At 44.5% G+C, this 24215-nt stretch overlaps 1 protein-coding gene across 1 annotated transcript in view; it reads left to right on the top strand.

The window, feature by feature from the left end:
- Positions 1-2675: 2675 nt before the first annotated feature.
- The window catches only part of EIF4E3 (eukaryotic translation initiation factor 4E family member 3), a 123004-nt gene continuing 101464 nt past the window's right edge, over positions 2676-24215 (top strand). Inside the window, exon 1 of the mRNA XM_086938916.1 lies at positions 2676-3010. Within this exon, the coding sequence (XP_086795042.1) occupies positions 2862-3010 (149 nt within the window). The 5' untranslated portion in view covers positions 2676-2861. The remainder of the gene's footprint in view (positions 3011-24215) is intronic.

Raw genomic sequence — 24215 nt, 5'->3', positions numbered from 1 at the left:
AGACTACCGATTTCAGGGCTAGTCTCCCGCCTCCTGATTCCTGCAAGCAAAAACCCGATTCCTCTGGGGTTTCAGCGGACAGGGCTTGGTATTGTGTAACGTGCTATTTCTTCCAGCAATAGTCAGCAATAGTTAGAGTGGCGATGCAGGGGCTCTAGAAGAGGTGAAAAACAAACAAAGCCTCATTAACAAGCTAATGGACTTTTAAAGACCTGTGAAGTACTCGGGTGGCTGTGTGTGTGCCCGGGAAGCTGTTTCAGGGGGGACGGAGGGGGGGTTGTGGGGGAGGTTGTAGGCACTTCCAGCAACCTGCCAGGCCAGTGTTCAACTCTTGCATCACCATGCTTGTGAAAGGTAAGAAAAAAACATACATTTGCGTTTCAAATGTCCGATCCTGCAGGAGCACACTTCCAAAGCCCATACATGACAGTAACCCGATTAACCCCTTGGCTGCTAGCCACATTCCCCCGTTGTGCTGGGGGGAGGAGGGCGCGCGCAGCGCCCAGGTGCTCATGACGAGCTCTGCGCGCCCAGGTGCTCATGACGAGCTCTGCTCGTCATGAGCCACGGTGGTCGTGTGCTCATGACGAGTTGAGCTCGTCATGACCACACCCGTTTCTTTAGAACGTTCGCACAGCAGGGGAATTTGCCCAGCGTGCGAGCGTTCTAAAGGTCATGACTAGCTCAGCTCATCATGAGCACATGGGAAGCGTGGCTCATGACGAGCTGAGCTCGTCATGAGCATGGGAGGGGTTAAAGGCCCCATTCTCCCGATTTTTTTTTTTTTAATCTCCCACTTTGCTCTTCTGAAATGTTGGCATGTATGGTAGCGCTTTACAAATGTCTGATTGATTGATTGAAAGATAAGCGATGCAGACTGGATGAAGGATAACTGAACTCAGCAGCAAAATGCATACTAGACCTCCCCAGAAGATCCCACATCACACTCCATCTCAAGAAACTACACTGACCCCCTATGCAGAAAAGATGGTAGTTCAAGATGCTGACCCACGCCTACACAGGCATGCTTAAGGAAGGACCCGGTTTCATCAATAGCAGCCTGACCTTCCAACATCAGTCCAAACCCTCGCTCAACCTCCCTCTCCATCACAGACACCCCACGGATACGTCAAGCCAATACCTCTTGTATTTTGTTTGCTCACTATTGTCACTTTTGCCTCATGTAACTTAACGTTTGCTTTTGTAATTTGTTCACTTGTAATTTTCTCCTCATGTATCAGTTCTGTTCCTATTGTGAAGCGCTCTGACACCTTCGGGGAAAGTCTGCGCTATATAAAAACGCATAAATAAATAAATAGTCGTCTCTACGCAGCAGCAAACTCCAGAGCTTTGAGACCCTTCACATGTGATTTGCTGCGCTCTATAAATGAGTAATTGATTGGACAAACGTTTTCAGGGCTCGGCTCGTGCATGGGGTCTAATCACTAGTATATGCAGTAGACCATTGTACTCTCTACCATTCCTATGTGACTCTTAGAGTATATCCTTTTGTATCCCTTACCTATGTATATAGAGATAACTCTAATCACTAGTTTACGCAGAAGACCTTTGTACCATCTACCGTTCCTATGTGACTCTTACAGTATATTCCGTCATATCCCTTCCCTATGTATATAGAGATAACTCTAATCACTAGTATATGCAGTAGACCTTTATACTATCTACCATTCCTATGTGACTCTTAGAGTATATCCACGTGTATCTCCTCCTTGTGTGACTTTACATCTTGTACATTTGCAATTTGTATCCGTGTGTATCCTTTTTGTAACGCATGTAATCCTAAATCCTTATGTTTTTCAACTGGTGCTCATGTAAAGCGCTCTGACACCTTCGGGTAAAGTTCGCGCTACAGAAAAATCGCATAAATAAATAAATAAATAAGAGATGAGCCAGACCATTGGCCGTGCTCTGGTTCAGCTTTCCATTCATTAGTTGGCTTTCCCTCCTCTAATGTGAATGTTTATATACACATATACATCAAATATATATCGATTACAAATAAATCAGAATCAGGAAACACAAGAATAATTGGAGGTATTTCTACATGTAACTGAAGGTTCAGTAAGGTAGGCCACTTCCTATTCAAAGATGTCCGTCTGCGTTCATGCATTTCACCGTTTTGTTTCTATGGCTGCAAATAACAAAGCACTTTCTTGCTCTGGGGCAATCCGCCCATTGGAGCACTATGAGATGACGACAGGTGCTGTACTCGTGACGCAGGCGTTGGAACCATCAAGAGGGTTGCGGGTAAGGTCAATGAGTCAGCGACCCCAACTTGGGAAAGGAGAGCAGCAGAAAATAGAGAAGGACAATGAAGGCAAGCGCCTCTACGGATTACTGTCTGGTGTTCGCTATCATGGCTGACATTTTGACTGTCCTATTTTTTTTCTCAATGCAGTATGGTTACATCAACTGGTGAATGGTCAAAGTGGGAAAGTGATTGCACTTAGTCAAATCTAGAAAAAAAACATGGCAAATACTGATAAAACTAAAGCAGCAATAGTAGTGTAAACATACTTGACAATGCTATAAACAATTTCGACACTAAATTAAAAAGTACAATATTCTTGCTATTGTTTATTAGCATTTTAATTGCAATACATATTGTATGTAATGGCCCAGTACAAAAAGGCCCAGTTTGTTGTGAAGAAGACACGTAAAAAGTTGTACTAGCGAGAACTTCCACGGTAGAAACGGCAGCTTGCGCGCTATTGTGAGACTGTCCTGTCGGGTCGTCCTTTTTCTATTTCAACCGCCTGAGGCTGGCGGCTGAGAGCCCGCTTTCACTGTCAGCACCGTCGCTATTGCTTCCCCTTCTTCCCCACCGAGATATACCGAGTATGGCTCTGCCAGCCGACCGTAACCCTCCTGTGCGCTCCGAGGAGACCCGGCGCATCAACCACAAAGAGTTGGACAACATCAGTATCAACCACCAGGATTCTGAGCCCGGGGTCCCTTTGCACTCTCCCTGGACCTTTTGGCTTGACAGGTAAGAGGGGTTTTATTATCTCGTCGTTGCAGTTGTGTACCCCTTCGGGGTCCGTTGCGAGGCGCCTTATTCCCTATCGCTATGGTGGGGAGAGCGGTTAACTGTAAGGGTGTTTGTTGTACTTGTTGTGAGCCTAGGTGGGAAACGTTTTGCTGCCGTTGGAGAGTGAACAAAAGCGGTGCCCTAGTAGCCTGTTCAGTCTGACCACTTTACGGTGTTATGGATATAGAAAGATGCGTGAGAGATAAGGTAAGCTTAAATTCAAGTGGTTGATATAATTTGTGGTGATTACTGAAGATTTTTCAACCTACTATGTATGCTGTTCATACCATCGCACTGTTGTTAATTCATGACTTTGTACATATTGTTGGTTTTGGGGAAGGTTGGCTATGGGAAGAGACAGGAAGACTGCCGCGAGAAAAGGGGATAGAATATAAAGGTATGTATGTGGGTCAAGGAATAGACACGGGCAAGCCAGCACATTCTTAAGCAGAGATCTGGCTTGGCCGTAAGAGCCAAAACATGAGTCAAGCCATAAAAATACTTGGCATGTAAAAGATACAGTCAACACCTTGGAAAAATATGATAAACTCTTTGAAATGAAACTTGTTTTTCTTGAATGCTTGTGTTTAACTTTAATGCATACTATGATATCATTGCTTTGCTAGCTGTTTAAAAATTGATTTTTTTTTTAAACGTGAACATACCTCGCTCCTCCCATGTCCTATCACTGTCACAAATAAACCAAGGAGTGTTCGTTTGTTTCGGGAACTCTATACATGGCTAATATTGTTATTTGCCAAGCTACATTATCTTGTAAATCATACACAATGTTTTCTTTTTATACTATACACAACTGCATCAGTGATTTAAATGGGCCTTTTGCTGTCAAGTACTGAGTACCTGAACTTCATATTTTGAGATGGAGTGTACCTGCATTTTCTCAAAACAGGTGTAATACTTTTTAATTGATGAGAACCATCTCATTCTCAGAAACAAATAGGTGCTCTGGTATATGGTATCTGCACTTCTATTTTTCCACTTCAAGTTCAGAACTGAATTGCGTAAGTGTTCTCATACCTGACACACAGTCAAAACAAGTCACAGTGAAGCAAAGTTGAGGTTGCCTAAGGTCACACAACTTCAAATGGGGTAAGAACTTGAATCTAGATTTTCCTAGTTTCATATTGTGCAGTTTAACCTCTTTATCAATATCTTCTTCTTGCACACTGTTTTACTAACAAAGGACAGTGTTTTTTCCCTGTTCTAAATTAGTACAATGTTTTCAATAAGTATGGGTAGCCCATTGTAATTATGTACGTTGTAGCTCAGCTTCCAACAGATTTGCACACAACAGTAAAGCACGTTTTTAGATACCATTCATTTACTTATCCTCCTTTTGTCAGACTTCGCCTTTTAAAACTGTTTTAGTTTGGGGATAGTGTCGGTGTGTCTGATGCTTTGCTCAGCTTTATTTTGACTCCTCATCCACTCGGGACAGTGGGCATTCAGACATTTGGTTCGAGCCAACTCAGCTTGACTTACGTTATGAAGAGGTAGGGAAAGAACAGTTGTATTGAGGACCTAAAGAGTAGTAAGTGAATATTTTTTGTTGAGTTTTTTTAAAATTAGCTACAAAAATATGCTTGAAGAAAACAAAAGCAATATAACTAAAATAATCCTATACAATGCCATACTGTTAAAAAACTTATAAAAATACCCTGCTATTAAGAACCACAACAAAAATTATTACCATAAAAGGATTGTGCCTTGTTCTCAGATATTCATAAAATGGTCAGATTACATGTTTGCAGTGCTTTTGTGTTACAGACCTATATTTAATCGCGCAACAAATTATTTTCCCTGAGTTCATTTTATGGTTTATTTCTTTTTATTATTAAAGTTGCAAGACGAGACACAGGCAGGTGCCTACAACCCTAAAGGGCCCGCAGCGCACTGCCGTTGAGAAGGAAAATGTACAAGCTTTTACCTGCAGCTCTTGGGTCAGTAGCAGTGCAGAAACAAGCAGCCATATTTAACAAACCTCTAAAAACAACGCCCCCCCCCCTTTGCTTACACTTCCGAATCTGAGACTAAGTGAAAGGTGTTAAGGATCAGTCATGTCTAGGGTTGGTGAGTGGTAGAGCTGGTATCTAAGGGAAATCAAGTAGCGGTATAAGGCGCTGATGTGTCAGAAATGGGGAGTAGATTCAAGAGGTGAGGCAGGTCAGTTTGTAGAATCCTGTGGATAGGATGCAAATGAAGGGAGCCCATTCTGTGTTATAGTCTCTGATCTAATGTAAGTGATATTTACTCCATTCCTAGATTGGACAATAGTTTGTGCAACCAAGCCTTGTATTGCAGAATTTTAGCAGTTCCTCAAAAACCGAGTATTACTTGGTGTGCTGCCCCTAGCTCCAGTGCATGTGTTTTCAGCTGCAGGAATTATAGGGAAACGTCAGGGAGTTAGAGAGCACAAGGATTGTGTAAACTGGGAACGTAGGAATGGAGTTCTGAATGCATGGTCAATATTGTCCAAGACCTGTTCCCAAAAATGTGTAAATTGGGATAATGCCACAACAGAGGAAGAATAGAGCTTGTCCCTCCGCAGCCCCTTCAGCACTCTTAGATTACACAGAATGCCAAGTGCTGAATCTGGCCGAGTTCAGGTACCAGTAGTATACTATCTTTAAGGCTGACTCAGTGCTTGAGATGTGTGTTGTGGCGTGCTCTGTAGCAAATGTCTGCACATTCCGTATCAAAGAATGACCTGCCAATCTCTGCTTCCCACCTTCTCTGCCGAGGTGTGTGGGTGATGGGTCCCCCCGGCAAGAATGGCATACAGTTCTTGAATTAGACGTCTGTCGTTGTCCTTGCTAGCTAACTATTTTTCGTAGGAAAATAGGGGCCTCTGTGCATGAGGCCTAATGGAGGGGTGCAGCACCCAATAGCAGACTTGGAGGTATTGGAAGCGATATACCTCCTCTGGGGCCATAGTCTGCCTTGAGCTGATCAAAGGGAATTATCCCTTGAGGGTCAAACAGACATCCTATCTGTTTACAGCCCTCCACGTGCCAGCGCCAGAACCGCTCAATGTGGAGCTCTGGGGAGAAGTCTGAGTTATGAAAAATTTGTGTCATTAGGAAGGAACGGCTGTCAACCCCGACTTCACTGCTGAAGTGACCTATACATGAATAGAGCTCATAACAGGGTAAGAATAGAGTCCCCAAGCTCTGTGCCTCTTGGGGGGCCATGGTTCCTTCCAGATGTGGGAGTCAGCCACCACCTGGTCCATGGAACACCAGTGCTTTTCCTAGAGTGGTCTGGTCCATTCCACTAGAACCGTAATTTCGACGCCTGATAATACCGCTGGAGGGATGTCACGACGAGGCCATCTTTGTGCATAGTGCATAGATGAGATGTTTGTGTAGGCGGGTTTGCCCCCACCATCCCTGCTACCGCAATAAACCTGTTAATTTCTGCCTGTAGTGATGGGAGTGCATACTTGGGTGGAGTCAGTGGTAGAGCCTGGAAAAGATCTAGAGTACGCGGTAGAATGTTAATATTTATGGCTGCAATGCTGCCTAAGTCTACCTTAATTTGTCTGGTCATGGTGTTGTAGGTAAGGGTGATGGTTTCAGTGATAGAGTTCGCCAGTTGGATCCCGAGGTAGGGAATAGAGTACGAGGCCAGCTCAAATAGGAATTGAGTACGCAATATAGCTTCATTGCGGACGAGAACGAGAGATTTAGGATTTGCGATTTTTGCATGTTGACCCTGAAGTTGAAAAAGGTGCCACAAGTTTGAAGCTCTGCGACCAGAGCATGGAGAGGTCATGGGGTCTGCGACAGTCAGGATTATGTCATCAGCGTAGAGGCTGATTAAATGTTCACTTCCTAAATGGATTCCTGAGCTGTCCAATTGAGCACATATATGTTGGTCTAGGGGCTTCATTTACAGAGCAAAAAGGAAGGGGGACCGGGTGCAGACCTGCTGCGTGCCCCAGCAGACTGGCAAGGGCAAGGAAGAAAGCCTGTTAACGCAGACCGTAGCCCTATGGGAGCTGTAAATGCTTCAGACTCATCTCAGAAATCGAGTACCAAAGCCAATATAGTTCCAGAGTTCTAAAAAGGAATGGCCATTAAACTCTGTCGAACGCCTTCTCAGCGTTGATTGAGAGCAAAAGGGCCTCCTGTTGCATCCTTGACACTTTGTCAAACAGATGGTAGATACGTCTGGTGTTTCCCCCCCCATTGATGCCCCGGTATGAAGCCCGTCTGCTTTGGGGAAGTCTGTCCCGGCATGAATAGGTTCAATCTGTGTTCTAAAATCCTTGTGAATAGTTTGGTGCTAAGATTCAGGAGGGATATGGGTCTCTATGACCTGCAGTGTGTCGGGTCTGTATGACCCGTGAAGTGCCTGGTCTTTGCCAGACTTAAGGATGACCGTTATGGAGGCTTCTAGCATTGAATCTGTAAGGGAACCCATGGAGGCAAAAGAGTTAAAAAGTTGTATGCGGCTTGGGGCTAGTTCTTGGCAGAAGGTTTAGTAAAATTTAGGAGGGAAGCTGTCAGGACCCGGGGACTTCATGAGCTTGAGGCAGACGATGGCAGAGACCACTTCTTCCATACTTGGAGATGTATCTAGAGTCAGCCGATTTTGGAGGGAGCAGAGTTGGAGGATAGGAAGACAGATAGTCAGAGGGGTTGGCAGAGGCCCCTGTGGATTCTGTGAATAGAGATTTGTAGAAAGTTTGAAAAGTGTCAGTGATCGGAGGGTCTGAGTGTGCTTCTGTAGTCTGAGTCGGGCGGATCATCCCAATGGACACAGACTATCTTAGCCCATAAGCGGTGGGCCAACAGTCTCCCACATCAGTTGCTAGTGCTACCCAATTAAAACTTGTCTCTCAGGCGGATGAGGGCTTATTCTGTCCTGTCTAAGTCTAGTCACTTAAGAAGCAACTCCGCTCGCTCTACCTCTCTCCACACTCGTTGAGCCCTAGTGCGTTTATGAATTGCCTCCAGTTTGAAGACTTTCGTTTCAACAGCCTTCTGCTTCTCCTTCCTGAGATGGTTTTCTGAGGCAGATATAGCAATAAATTCCCTCTGACCACCAGGGCTTCAGGGCTTCTCAAAGAGAGGATCGGGCTTCCTGCGCAGTGCCATTGGTCTGTAGATAATCAATTTTCTTCTGTATAGTGGTAACCATGGAGGGGGACTGGAGTAGCGAATCTCTGAGGTGCCAGCGTGGAGTGTTTGTCTGTTTAGTGCTGATGCGTATGGTGTTTGTTACAGTTGCGTGGTCCGAGAGTCATCAAGGGGCAATCATGGAGTCGTCACTAAAGTCTTGAGAGCAGAGGTTGCTAAAAAATAATCGATTCGGACATAGGTTTTGTGCACTGCAGTGTAGTAAGTGTAGTCCCTTGTAGCAGGGTGCAATACGCTCCAAACATCAGTCAGTCTGCAGTCTGCTAGCCAGTGGAGACCCTGGGGTGTAAAGCCCCCAGCTTGGTTAGAGCACTGTAACGGGAGGGTGGGTCTCAAGGCTGCCTGCATTGTGATTCAGTCCAACCTCCGTCCCCAATGCCCTCCTGCCTGAGAAAGCAGAGGTGTCGTAAAGGAATTCCTCATTATCAGGACCCCACTGGCATCTCTGCGTCTCACGCCAGTGTTTGGAGCTATGATTGTCTTTCTTTGGCCAAAGTTCCAAGATCCGGTTTAACTCCAGTAGGGGGACCCCTGGTACATTGCCTCAGAAGTTTTTTTACGTTTCTTTCTGTCTGTCTGTCGAGTCGTTGCGACCGTCATTCGTGTCGGGGGCCGTAATGTCAAGTATTTTGCAGGCCTTTGAACCATCGTAACTGGGGCAGTTTTCCACTATGACAAAATATGATCCGGAAGGGGTTGCTCCTGGAGTATGGTATGCCGGCCTCACAGTGGTGAGCTGTAATGGGGCAGAACTCTCAGCGTTTCTGGAGTTATTGCGAGCAAGTCTTGGTACTATACTACTACACTGGGGTGTGGCTCCGGAAGTGAATCTGATGCATCTCCCGGGCTTTGCGGAGAATATTCTTTCACCTGGTAGTCATGCACACAGATTAGAATATCAGCAGGGAGCAGTATTACCCGGTCTTGATGTTCCCAGGCAGTTGCTTGTTCAAGTTTGAGGTCTGTGGCCTCTAACAATTGTACTATTTGGTGAAACAGGCCCCTACATATTCTTGGAGTTCAGATCCTTCTGCCTGAGTCAGGACTGCTTCAAGCGGTTTTCTTAGTCCTCGGCATTAGCTTGTATGTAGACTATTGTTGCTTCAGGCGCAGGGCCACTTGTAACCATTTGATCTCGTCTCCTCCAGTCTCGCTGTGTTCCATAGCAGACACCCTGTCGCCGACCTATTCCAGCTCCCGTCGAACTTCTCATAGGGCTGCAGAGAGATGACGCTTCGCCTCTTGCCTTGCTCAAACAAAGCGCAGCCCCGTGTTTCAAATATGAAATTGGCCACCGTGCATGTAAAATTTAAGCGCTTGACGCCTGTGAAGTGACTAGTATGTTTTTACAATATTTCTACGGCGACCCACGCATCAACAAATTTGTACGGCTGCCATTGTTTAAATGAAATCGCCAAATGTGACGCTTTAATAAACAGACTTTGTTTGCTAACCTGAATACAGCGAAGCGCGAATAAAGAAAGGTACGCGGCCACCATTGTTTAAGTGAAAGCGTGGCATGGGGCGCTTTAAAAATCAAAGACTTTCAGTCTTTAAATTGTAAAATTAAAAAATGGCGCAGCCACTGCCAGAAACTTAGTAAACAGAACAGCGACCTATGAGAGGTGGTCAAGCACTATTGTGGGAGTGGTATGGCAAATGAAGCTGTCAGAATCGAAGTTAAAAGAACAATTAAGGGCAGCATCCGGGCTTTGTCATCCTCGTGCACCTGCTGCAGGTTCCGGAACTGCTGCAGGGGCCCGCCGCTGGCTCAGGATAGACCGGCTGTGGCTCAGGGTAATGCCGGATCCAGCGCCCGCCCTGGCGGTCTTGTAAGGCGACTCTGCAGGAGAAGATGGCGGCTGGTCAGTGAGCCCGTTCGGGAGCTCCGTGTTTTCTCCGGATCAGAAGACCGCTAGAAACGATGAGGATACTCTGCCGACAATAGGAAAATGCACATGAACTCAACCCTAGTGAGATTTGCTGCCTCGATGGGGTCCTATCTCTGTCCCGTTCACCCAGCCGGAGCATAAAAGAAGAAATGTGGAAAGTGCAGCGAAAATACTCGGATCCCGAAATTTGACCCTGTCCCTCTGCTTCCGTTATTTGGCCCATGTGGGAATGCCTAAAATTACTCGCAGCACCGAAAACGAGGACTTACCTGAGGTATTTGGACTGAAGAATTCTGTGCTTCCTGGATATATCCAAAGCTGCTCGGCACACCAGGCATACGCTGGCTGGTGGGAGGTGGCATCTGCAGCTCGAGGAAACCGCAGTAGGGCTGCAGGCAGAATAGCGGTCTTCTTCCGGGGCAAAGGAGGAAGCGTCAGAACCTGCAGCAGCCACGGAACAAGGGTAAGTAGTTCTGAGACCTACGCAGGTCTGAGGGGATGTGTACCAGCTTAGCCACAAGAACGGGCCCGACAGTAACATACGGACCACGGAGACAGATACGTTTTCCAGGGACCCTCAAACTCAGCACATGAACCGGGTAAGCTGGGAAAAAGGTCGAAGGATGGAGGGAGTTAAGGAAAAAGCAGCAGCAACACCAATAGCAGTGAGAAGTGGGTGCCACAAGCAACAAACTATCAGTTTTGAAGCAGCCTCTAGTACACTTACTAAGGAAGGGGTTGAGATATCAGATGGGAACATAGAAAAGACGGATACAGCTCCCTCTGCCAAGGTGATCCAAGCCGTAGAGGAAGAATTAAGCCAAGGCTCAGAATTTAAGGGGCGATCCACTTATTGCTTAAGAAACAGGCTGTTTTTTAAAACTAATCAACCCCCAGAGATAAGGCAACCCGTTGTCCCTCGCACTGCAAAAAGAAAAAACAAGAACACCCCTAAAATTCAAGCAAGGGCAAGCAAAAAGACAAAACAATCAGGGGAAAAAGTGGACATAGGGGAAGGGGCTGACGGCACAAAGATCAAGATAACTCACTCCTTAAGATCTTTCTTTAAAATACAGGAACAGGGCCAAGGCCAGGAAAAACAACGAGAACAAAAACCACAGAGTAAGCCGTTACGCGCAGAACAAAAAAGGATGGAGGTCCCCCAGGTGCCCGCTCCTACCCCCACTTCCTCCAGCCCCCCTGCAGGTTCAGCAGGTCAGGCAGACGGCCCTAGTCAAAGCCCAGCCCAGAACCAAACCCAGATACAAACCCAAAGCCAAATGAAAAACTCCACCGAAGCCTTCTTTGAGAAAATGCTAGATGAAATGAGGTCTAGATTTGTAATCTCAGAAGGGAACCAAAACGAAATCCAAGATGCTTGCGAACTACTAGACACAAAATTAAATGCCCTGGGAGAAAGAGTAACAGCAATTGAGGCAGCAGTAGACTCACTAAGCAGGAAAGTAGAATCAACCCAAAAAGAAATCAGAACCCTGAGGGCAAAAGACAAAAACCATCAACGATGAGCTCGAGGCTTTGGAAAATCAATCCAGAAGAAGTAATCTAAGAGTTTTAAATGTACCGGAAGGACGAAAAGGCACGGACATGAAGAAATTTATTGTCACACTTCTAGAGGAATACTTTCCTTGGAGTAAAGACCTGGGTATAGAAGAGGATATCTAGCGGGTGCATAGAGACCCATTTGAGAAAAATAAAGAGAAAAAATCTGAGAAAAATACTGATTAATTTCAGAACATATTCTCTCAAAGCAAGAATCCTAAGCGAGACCTTAAAAACTGGGTTACACAACAAGGATGACTGGTCCTTCAGAATATGTTCGGATATTGCAAAAGCAACACAGGACAGGCAGTGGGAGCTGGGGCAGATGATGCCAGAGCTAAAAGCCCTCGGAGCCACAATCCAAATGAAATTCCCGGCCTCCCTCAGGATCATGTGGAGGAATAAAATGTGTAACATCAGGGACCCGAAAGAGGTGGAAACCTTCCTAGAACAAATGCGTGATCAAACACGAGATCAGACGCAGTAATAATAATCTCTACTGGAAAGAATAAGAATAAGCAGAGTATGCTCAATAAAGTATGGTAAATAAGTAAACACGGAGCTCAAAGTGGGCTATCAACAAACCCCAAGAAGAAAAGGGGAGGCTTCTCCAGGGAGGAGAATGTTTTAAACATGCACAATACAAAAAAGAAAAAAAGGCAGAAAATAAATATGCACGGGAGATTGGAGCAAGTTAGGGGAAAAAAAACAAAAATATGTCCTCCGCATCACACAAGATATAAGGAAAAAGGAGGAAATCGGGGGCTGACAGAAGGAAAAAGGGAGACAAATGAAAAAAGGCCTAAATTATGTTAAAATAACCTCCTGGAATGTCAACGGGTTACGAACCAAGAGTAGGCGGACGAGAATATTGGAGTATTTGAAAACAATACATAGTGAAATCATAATTCTCCAAGAAACCCTTTGTTAAAAAAGAGTGGGAGGAGATTATAAAAAAACTTCACTGGAACAATACATATATATGCACAGATCAAGATTGTGTTGTTAAGGGGGTTGCCATCCTTTTTAAAAAATCGTTAAAAGCAAAGGTGGAGTCAGCGGAAACGGATTCAAAGGGAAGGTGGGCATTGGCTAAAGTAAGAATACTGGGCGTTGTTTTTACAGTGGCAGGCTACTATGATCCAAACACGGATGATCCAGCCCCCTTACAAACTTTATATTCACAATTAATCTCGGTTACGTCCCCAATAATACTAGGGGGAGATTTTAATATTATTCTCGACCCGGAAGTGGATCGTTTCCTCCAAGGAAGACAAACAAGCCTACTGAATAAAAGGGAAAAGTTAGGGCCGTGTAGAAGGGACCTGAGTCTAGCTGACATCTGGAAAGTGAAAGGGGGGGAAAACCAACAAAATAACTTAACAATCAAGAATAGACTACTTCCTGGTGGACCAAGGGTTAGTCGAAAACACGCTTAAGGTAATACATATTCCAGCTCATCTCTTGGACCACTCAGCAGTCCAGATCACTTTTCAACTAAAAGATAGTATCGAAGGTTCAAGATGGACTATGTATCGCACAATCCTTTCAGACCCTCAGATTGTTTATCAGCTCAAAGAAGAGACAGGGTTCTACTTCGAGGATAATAAGGAAGGCGCCTCAGTGCAGACCACCTGGGACGCGTATAAAGCAGTAATTAGGGGGGAAATCCTTAGTCTGGCAGCATATAAAACAAAATGAATTAAACAAATGATTTATGATCTGGAAAATAATATCAAGTCTCTCGATCTACAGATAGCTGCGGAAACATCCTCCTCCAGCAGAGAAAGTTTGGAGGTTGATAGACTGAAGTACAAAGAAAAAATAACAAATATTGGAAGAACGAGTTAGCGAGAAATGGGAAGCTAGTAAGCTTGCCCACTACGAGTATGGGGAAGGTTGTGGAAAGATGCTGGCACGGCAAACCAAGACCGATCAGTCCAGGAAAAACATTGCTAGCATTGACCCTCGTGATGCCACACACAACGGCTCAGAGGAGTGTGTAATAAAACAAGAGTTTTCCGCCTTCTTTTCAGATCTCTACAGGGAAGACTGTAACCCCGAAATTGAGGAGATAAAACACTTTCTGAATGACCAGAACCTTCCTTCCTTACCAGCTGAGGTAAGAGAGATTTTAAATGCTGAAATAACAACCAAAGAAGTAGAAGAAGTTATAAAGAATCTTAAGAGGGGTAAGGCTGCTGGCCCGGACTACATCCTGAATTAGTTTTACATAAAACTAAGAGTTACTGGTGTCTCCTCTAACAGCGTTACTCAATAAAATATTCTTTAAAAAAGGTGATCCCCCCCCCCCCCCCAGAATCTTGGAACGACGCCACAATCCCCATCCTTTTAAAACCTTGCAAAAATCCCCAAAAAAGCTAATCTTACCGTCCAATCTCCATCTTGAACTGCGATTATAAGATCTTCACGCAAATTATGGCAAAGAGATTGGGAAAAATAGCAGGGTCTTTAATAAATGATAACCAAAAGGGATTCATAGCAGGAAGACATCTACAAGACTTAACGCAAGAACTGATTGGGGCTATAGACATAGCTGTTAATGAGAAACCCCCCCCCCCCCCTCTCAATAATAACCATCGACGCAGCCAAAGCGTTCTATAGAGTCAACCGGATCTATCTGAACGAAGTACTAAAGAAATTTAATTTGGGGACAAACATCCAAAACATGGTGGAAAAGATCTATAGTTGTCCTAGGGCGAAAATTTTAATTAATGGCAGCCTCACTGAGAACATTCAGATAAAAAGGGGTACAAGACAGGGATGTCCTCTTTCCCCTTTACTTTTTAACTTTTATATTGAACCAGTGGCAGAAAGTCTCAGAAAACAACCATTAATATCCCCTTTTTCCTTTCAAGGCTGGGTCAAGAAAGTAGCTCTTTACGCAGACGACTTAATGATCTTCACTAACAACTTGAGCGGATCCCTTAACACATTAGAAGAGACCCTGATCAGCTTTGGAAGAATTTCTGGCTACCAAATCAACAAAGTCAAAATAGAAACCATGAGCTGGAACGAACATACAAAGAGCCCATACACCAAAGATAAAATCAGATATCTAGGTATAGATATTGTCGAAGTCTTGGATAAAGTAGCACAAACCCATATGCATAGAATTTAGGGAAGTAAAAAAGTTATTAAAAGTGTGGAGTGGCCTGCTATTGACATTACTGGGCAAGTCAAACATAGTAAAAATGTCAATTAGACCGAAATTTACCTTTGCTTTTGGCGCTATCCTGTTGGAATTTAAGAGGGAAACAATAAAGAAAATCCAGGGAGAACTCACAAGTTTCATTTGGTCTTTTTCACTCTGAACATTCCTTACTACAACGATCTGGCCCCAATATGGGAATCTCCTGGCACTCCGGAATGTCTTAAAGATAGGCTAGCACTTCCTTTAAAAACAGCAGGAATAACAGAGTGGGAACAACTCTTGTCTCGGAACAAAATAAAGGACTGGGAGATACTATCTTTAACAACAAATGCTTCCCTAGCAAAATTTAAATACTATCCGCTTTCAAGTTGGGCGAAATCGCTAAAAGAAGTCAGGAAGGGAACATAACTCTGGAAAATGCGATGCTGAAAAAGGAAGCTTTCCAAAAGGAAATCTCCTATTGGTACTGGGCCCTAATTGTAGCAGGGGAGGAAGAATTTCTAATTCCAGAGAGAATATGGGGGAAAGATCTGCCAACGCTGGATATAAAGAACCTCTGGCAAGTATCTATGAGCAAATGCTGGTCAATTGTAACATCCGCCGCCTTAAAGAGGAACCATCTATTTACCTCCCATAGAGTATACTGGACCTTAAAAAGCTTTCCAAGTTCAACAAGACAATGGTGAAGAACTGCCCAAAATGCGGTTTGGAAAAGGCTGACGACCTGCATATGTTTCGCAGTGCCCCCTTCTCGATGGTTTTTGGAATGATGTGGGTAAGACACTAGATAAGGTATTGGGAAGACATCTGAATGTAAGTATTGACCTAGTTATTTTTGGGGTAATGGGTTCAAATGTCATAGAAAAACTGTCCAAAACACATGTAAATCTGTTATTTCTTTTGATATTATTAGCCAGGAGAGAGAGAGATGTGTGAAATGGGTAAGCCCTGTACCACCTCTTCACAGAGAATGGCTGGCAACTGTATTGAAAATATACAAATTGGATAAAAGGAAAACACCTAGTAAGAAGTACAAATTTTGGGAGATATAGGAAAACTATCATTTAAGACAATCTTAGATAGTTACTTCGGTATTTCTACTGATAATGCTTCAACTGAATAGCTGGCACAGTTCTCTTTATCCACTGTCCAATGATTGTGTGAGCAATGTTAATTCAGGTGAAGGCCTGAAAGAGTAGCCAGAAAGGCTAGCTCAACCCTCTTTCGTAAAAATCCTTCGTTAGAGTAATGGAAACAAGGGGACCTCTCTCTTTAAAAGCTCTATAGGGATACTGCCTACTCCCACACATCCAGCCAATTGGCAGTGAAGGCAAAGGACAAAGAAAGAAGAGACCACCGACAACTCCTTACCAACAATGTTGCACAAATGAGGACCAAAAAAAAGAACAATTAAGGAGCGGAGGCACACCAAAAAAAATAGTGCAGTCAAAGATCTCTAAATAAATGTGACGAAAAAGACACGCGTAACTGGGGCTGTCCTCATGGGAGGTAAAAAGAAAAGCATTTTGGAAGACACTGCAAGGAGCAAATAAAATGCTTGGGTGGCACATAGGCGGAGCTTCATGCCCATATTATGAATACAGCATGTCTTGAAGAGACAGCTCAAGTGCTGCCTAGGCGAGACCAGCTGTTCTCGTCCCATCAAGTCAGAGGTGTGGTCCACATCCTGCATGGATGATTTGTTGTCTCCTGTATGTCCCAGAGTTTTGATTAGCATGTCCCGGAAGTAGCGGTCCTTCTTTGACTGGACTGTTGACATGGTGTAGAGCTCCTACAAGGATGGTTGTGATGGAGGGCATCAAGACCACCACTAGCTGCTAAGCCGGGTAACCACTGTGGAGGCCTGACAAAACGGCAAACCTCTCAAGGGTAGCGGGGAGGGAGGAGAGTAGGGGCAGCGCACTTTCCTTACCTCACTGGGGCAATTATCTGGAATACCATGCATGTAGTCTGCTGATTGCTTCTCTCATCGTTATACGCGATGTCCGACAAGCTTCCTAGAATCACGAGAGACATGCTATGCTGATTATGCTATGCTGATTTCGCCATGCGAGCAGTGTCTCCAGTACTTGTAGTGTTGAAGTGCCAGTGTAAGCCTTGCTTAGGGAGCAGGTGCCGGCCAGTCATGTGCCAACTTGCTGATCCCATCACTCCCAGGGAAAGTCCTGTTTATACGAACTAAAAGGCAAAAAAACTCAGGAACTGGGCAGAAGTATCTGGGCACCACTGAAAAAGTGGAGAGTTTTAAGATTTTAATGGATCGCCTTCTCACTTAAGAATGATTGCTAAAGTCAATTGTTGAAATTTTAACATCTTGGCTTTTACTATCTACCGGTGGTTATATGTTGTTTATGTACTGCTAATCAACTTTTCTGAAAAGGTATGGTGACTTTTTTATGTATTGTCTAAGTAATAATGAAATTATATCTGTCTTTTTTTTTATATTGCATCAGAAAATCTCAAATATATATATTAAAAAAAGAGCTGCCGATGTGCACATTTTGTGAATTGCCTATGTTCCAGATAAGAGACAATTTAAATGTGGAGATAAGGGTTATGGAGAGGGGACCTATATACCAGTGATCATTGTAAAGAGATTACCCATGAAGAGTCCGAAAGAAGTATAGAAAGCTGAAGGCACACTCTTGTTGGAGCTGAAAAATGCTTCCAAGAGAAGAGTGATATTAAGTGCTGCAATTTACATTAAATCAGTGACTTTTTATAGGGCCACTGTTTTGCTATTCCCAGACCTCAGAAGGTGAAGCTTCAGGACTGCAGCTGATTCAAAGCAAGTTTATGAAGTTGTGTTATCAGCTGCTCGTATGTTATCCGGCAAAACTGAGGGTAGCGTGTGATGGTGTGATTTATATATTTTCAGAGTGAAGATGCACAGCATTACTTATTAAGAAGCTCTGCCAAAGCACAGAATGATCCCAGATGTCTTTAGTTTTACAGCTATTTGCTGATATGTATCTTTTTATATGATAAAGTCTGCTGTCTTAAGTTGTGGGTGGTATGATGGTCTTTGTAGGAAGCTGGCTCTGTAAATGATATTATCATTAGGTGGTAATACCATGTACAGAGTCCAGGGCTTCCCAAAAAGTGTACAGACCTCAATGCAAAACCCATAGAGTTCTATTAGTGGTAGTGGGTGCAAACAGCCTTAGCCCTAACACAGGAGTGTAAGGCATTTATTGCACACCCATGATTAATAATGGACACACGACTAAAGGAGATCCAGACCAATTCTTTAAAAGTATGCTTTGTATTTTTAAGACCAAGACTTCGTAATAAGGTAAGTCAGTTTCAAGTAAAGCTACTTTTCACATTCAAAAATAGACAGTGCTATATTATAATAGTTCAAGATTCTTGTGGAGGGAATCAATTGAGGGATGTATCAAGCCAGCGTCGGATTGGTAACGCGGGCATTCGGGCAATGCCCGAGGGGCCGGTGTCAGAGTGCTGCTGTGGGCCTCTTTTTTGAGCAGACTGTGGTGGCCATTTGGGCGCTGTCTCCATTGTTCGAATACAGCCATCGGCCCAGTAGGTGTCTGAGTGGCCTTTCTAGAGGCAGATGGGCGTTCATTACCTCCGTTTAGCAACAGGTCACCCCCTTTGTCTCGCTGGCCGGCCAATTAATGTGTGCACATACTGAGTGGGGGCAGGGAGCCTGAGTAGAAGTGGCCTAACTTGTTTCACCACTGCAAACTAATGCGTGTAATTTTTTTAACCCCCTCCTAAAGTTTTTTTCATATGATTACGCCATAGCAGTGATTTGAGGAGTGATTATGCAAATGTGGGCCGATTTTCAATCCTAATCCAACCCTGTATCAAGCTAATATACAACTTACAGTTCCAGTCCTCAGGTGGTCAGACCCACACTGAGGGCAGTGTCTGTTGGAAGGGACTAGGGCGCCCATACAGTGCAGATTTTAATACCTTCCCCAAAGCATTGCGGTCGTCGAAGGCAAGGAGCAGGATAGGTTTCAGCAGGCGGCCAACACAGTTACCATCTTGGTTGATGGCTGTTGTTTGGATGGAGGTCCTCCGCCGTCAGATCGTCTTGGAGAGATTGTGGTCGGGTCAGTAGTGCAGGAGGCTACCGGCAGAGGCACTAGCAGGGGGGTAGTGACTCTCTGGCCTGGAGCTGTGGGCAACTCTGGTTGTGGGGGAGCCGAGAGGATTATTTGAGGTTGTGAAGGTCTTCAAGTTGCAGGGAATTTTGTGTGCAGGATCGCGTCGACACAAGTGCTAGTCCTCTACCACTACGGTCTTTGGGAGATCTGTGGTCACAGTGAGTCGTGTCAGCACCAGTGTTGGTCCTCAACTGCAGCGGTTCTTGGAGTTCTTGTGCAGCAGGGAGTCACGTCAGTCAGGATCTGTCCTCCCTTTGGCAGTTCTTGGATTTTGGTTCTTCTCGGACAGGTTCGCTGTCCTCAGGACATTAGAGTCTTTATTGAAGACAACAATCCTCCAGGGGTTTTGGAGGTTGTGCTGCAAGATAGGTCGCAGGGTTTGTCTAAGCTGGAGACAGGCCAAGGCAGTTGTCTTCTGGCTTCTGCTGCAGGGTGTCATCTTGCTTCTTAGGTTGTTGCAGATCTGCGGTCCAGGTCTGGGGAAGCCACCTAAATACTACATTTAGGAGGTGTTTTAGGGGTGTAGCAGGTAGGGCCAATGGACACACACCTGGGGTGACCACACCCTCTATTATGCCACCCTCCTATGGGAGGGGGTTTAGACCTAGCCCTAGCCCTGAATGAAGGGGACCCCATCCTCAATATGCAGGGACGGAAATGCGTGCTTCACCTCTCTACCACCCACCTGAGAGTTTGGGTTGGTAGAGGTGGGCACACCCATCTTTTTGAAATTTCCTGCCACTTTTCCCATCCAACGTGGGGGTGTAAACCAGTGGCTGCCATCTGCTGCCAGCAGCAGAGGCTGAGGATCGCATTACAAAGGCGGCAGGCCTTTGAAGCTGCCCTTCTTCAAGCACTGGCCCATCCCCTGGGAGACAGCATGGCAACTCTGTCCCAGAGAACAGAGGCTTTCTACCCAGGGGCCCAGACACATGTCTGTGTGCTAAAGCCAGTCAGTGCCCTCACCAGGGTTGGTAGGTTTTCAGGGGCACCAGAGGTGCCCTCTGAGTACATGTTTAAATAAGTCTCTCACTGGCATCAGTGTGGATTATTTACAAGGAGCTGTTTGGCACCAAGCCCTCCTGGGTTCAGTGAAGACATCATTGTGCTGTGGAACTCAAGTTGCCAAGTCCCCAGCCCATGTACTCTCTGTGGCTTCCCTGGCACTTAAAATATTTTGAAATAGACACTCCTACTGTAGGGGCATTTTTGTTCATGCACATATGCCCGCACCTGGGATACAGTGCAGCCTGCCTTAGCGCTGATAAGGCCAGTAGAAGGGTGACTTGCCTATATCTTACGCAGTGCTAGCTGGCATGTTACACAGGCAGTGAGCCATGTCAACGTGGTCATTTCGTTACCTCACAGGGGCCTCCCAGCTGAAGGGGCGTGGTCCTAGTGAGAGGATCCCAGGCAGTGCTTAATTTGAGCTGATGGTTTCTAGTGCTCAGTACCAGCACTTAATTGTCATCACCACACTTGTGACACTCTAATTTAGAGATGAGCAGAACTGTTGTTTAGGAATACAATATGCATTAAAAAATATCAATGCTTGCCTCCCCAGCCAATCATTTGGCTTTGGGGACCTGGAATAATCTGAACACTCACACTTGCAGGTGAGAGAGATGCTTAGTTGTTTTGGTACCGCCATTAGCAGCCATGACTGGGCAAGGGGTGGTGCAAGCTGCAGTGGCCTCCTGTTCAGTGTCCTGGTACTTATTATTTTACAAACCAACTAGAGGGACCCTTTTCAGCCTCCAGTCCCTAGGTACCCAATGTGGCACTTATTAGGGACTTACAGGGGGGCATAAGTAACAATTGTGGTCATGTTTTTAGGGAAAGATCCCTGGTACTGGGAACGTGGACAGCAGAGGCCAGTACTCTACAGCCAAAGTTGCATCAAAAGCCAGGCAAAAATTGGGGGGTGGGAGGGGGGGATGTACTGCAGCAGAACCTCAGTCGTCTACCAAGTGAGCATGTACTTTGGTGTCTAGCAACCAGCCTCCCCCGGTTCTCTTTGGGAGCTCTGAACCCTCAGAATTTATTTGGTGCATTACTTCTAGTGTTTAGTATCATATATTTAACCATCTACTTGTGGATGAATTAATCTGTTTTTGAGAAATACCTCGTAATGGGAGCATACTTTGTTTGTGCAGGTAATGTTTTAATAAAGTTTTGGATTATAAACTAGTTAATGGGCCAGTGGTAAGAGAGATAATAAAATCTGGGGAATAAAAAACAAGTAAAAAAGGTTGGAGCTCGAGGATAAGAGATACTGGGACAGATCAGAGTGAGACACAGTAGGGCTGGCCCAGTAGAGTAAGAAATTGAGTGAACAGTCGGAAATTGGGTGAAAAGAAGGAAAGCAAAGAATTGTAACAGGTGGAGTAAAGAAAGATAGACTTAAATACAGCTCATGGTTTGAATGCATTGACAGCAGCTGTAGCATATTACAAAATTTGTAATTGAATTAATAAATCACAGATTTACCATTAAATATAATGCTGATACAAAAAAAATATGAAGCATATATGGTTCAAAATAGCCTCCTTATCGTAAAAACAGACAGTTGGTCTAAAAAGAATGATCAGATTCTTTAGTTTCTACTTCCGGTGACATGTCCCTCTTCTGGGAAGGTATCATCTGTAAATATTTTGCCTAACTTTTCTCGCAGACGAAAAGTATTGAGTTGTAGCTATTTAGATACATGGTGGCAGGAACTCTACACTCTGCAACGCTATGGAACAAGTATTGATTTTATAATTTAACATTTCAGTCTCCAAGCGGGCAGAAGAACACACAATGACAAACTGCATCCTTAAAAGTGCTGTCGTGCAAGTTCCATGCACATTTTCAGTGCCTGCTTACTTTTTGGTCCCAGTTGCCGAAATTGCATAAATGATCGGAGTTTTAAGACCTATGATAAGCTTGACTGATGAAGTACTCGAAAAATGATGTTCATTATACAGTGTCTAAGTCTGTGCTTCTCTGATGCAGGTCTTTCCAGATTTTTGATGGAGATACCGACTCAACAAGCAGGCCATTGAACTGTGGAGTCCCTCAGGACTTTTCCCTAAGCCCTGCGCTTTTTAATATCTATATGAAACCACTAGATGAGGTTGTTCGTCCGCTTGGCATTAAAATCATCTCATACGCGGATGACACTCAGCTAGGGGTCTCTCTGGCGCAGGAGGGCGGCCAATCATCTTCATCAGGACTATCGAAATGCTTGGAGGAAGTCAAGGGATGGATGACCACATCCTCCCTCAAACTCAATGGGGATAAAACGGAGCTGATGCTTCTGGGACCCACATCTCCGGTACACTTCAACTCTCTCTGGCCTCCCTGCCTAGGCAACCCCCCAGCCCCCAAAGACAACATAAAGAGCCTGGGGTTCTGGCTGGACAAAGCTCTCTCCTTTAACACTCAGGCCACGAAACTGTCCGCAACCTGTTTTGGTCTTCTTCGGATGTTGAGGAAAGTCCTCCCTCTCCTGCCTATGGAGACCAAACAGGTAGCCGTCCAGGGCCTGATTCAATCTCGGCTGGACTTTAGTAAGGCCTTGTATCTCGGTCCCCCGGAATACACATTGCGAAAGCTGCAGATAGTGCAGAACTGCAGTGCTCGCACACTGCTCCAGTTGTCCCGCAGACAATCAGCCAAACCTGGGCTGAACAAGCTGCACTGGCTACCCGTATGACAAAAAATCGCATTCAAGGCGATGTGTATTCCCCACCAGGTATTTTGGCGCACAGGTCCAGCAATCGGCTGCGCCAATTAATAACCCAGTACCACCCCACCAGAAATCTTAGATCAAGTCAGTCTTTTCTGGCCTCAGTGCCCAGAATAAATAGCAAGAGCTGGTGGCAGGATGTTCTCCCTCAATGCCGCCAAACTATGGAACTCCCTTCCCCTCCAACTCCGGTCCAACCCCAACCTCCTCTCGTTTCAGAAACCGCTGAAAACTTTCCTGTTAAATGCCCACCATTAATCTCCTAGCCGAACCTCTTCCGTTCAGCAAATACACCTCATACTAGCACTTGGACGCCCCTGGGCAGCAACCGCGCTTTGTAAATACACCATTTCATTTCATTTAATTTCAGCTAGTCATATCCTATCTAGGATTGCATCCTTAAAATCCTCTTTTTATTACCCGAATCAATGTTCTGATGAGTGCCTAACTGATCAAGAGAGGGTTGTAGAAGAAACATATCTCTGAACCCAGAAGAAGAGTCTAAAACATGTTTATTAAGCAAAAATAAAGTGATACCGTTTCTCTTCAAGACGGGGCTCAGCCTAACAAAAAAAGTGCCTCCAATTTGCTCAACATTTATACATTTTCTTCAGATAAGCAATCAAAAATGCATGCATGTATCGGAAACCAAAACTTTATAAAGCCATGTTAGTAGGTGCCTAGACTAGTTCAAAAAGACATTTTCCAAAGATAAAAGTGGTATCTCAGATGCTTAGGTAGGTAGATCGGGATTTCTTGTTCCGCAGTACCAGGCATATGACTGATTAAGTACTTCAGAGGCAAGAGAACTCAATCATGTTAGTATAGCATAGGTATACAAAATGGCTGGAGGTTATTCAACATGGCAGTGTAGCAAATGCGTTACTAATCATTGGCATCTTGTGTGTGGTTCAGAAGCTTGTACTAAACATTACAAAAAAGTATATAATTATTCATCCACATTTAACCCATTAGGCACTTTACAGTACATTTATAGAATCAACTTAGCCTCCAATTTCCTCAATTGTTGTTCTCTATCTCTGCCCTGTATATTTCTAGGTATGTGTGCTATACCACTAAATTGCAGTTTTATTTCATCTCTATTGTGAACTTTATCAAAATGTCTTGCTTCTGGGTATCTTGTGACACTGGTCTTTATTGATCTCAGATGTTGCAGTATTCTTTTGTGTAAAACTTTAGTGTAGTGCTACTTATGTAGTTTTCAGACACCAAATATATATACTAAAAACTTACTTCTGCAAGTTAGTCTCTCTAATTTTTATATTTTTTCAAAATGACATAGCAAATGAAATAATGCTTACAACGTGTTTACAACCCTTACTTAATCTTGCTACATTTCACGAAACCCTCTCTTGGTGTCAACCAACTTTCTTTACCCACTGCAGTTTTCACATCGCTTCTAAGTGTTCTTGCATAGAGCTTCCTCTTCTAAAGCACATAAAAGACGTTTAGGTACATGT

Source organism: Lissotriton vulgaris, chromosome 9 (genome assembly GCF_964263255.1).
Source record: "Lissotriton vulgaris chromosome 9, aLisVul1.2, whole genome shotgun sequence".
Classification (NCBI taxonomy): Eukaryota; Metazoa; Chordata; class Amphibia; order Caudata; family Salamandridae; genus Lissotriton; species Lissotriton vulgaris.
Note: the sequence above shows the minus strand (reverse complement) of the source record. Positions and strands in the feature narration are given on the sequence as shown.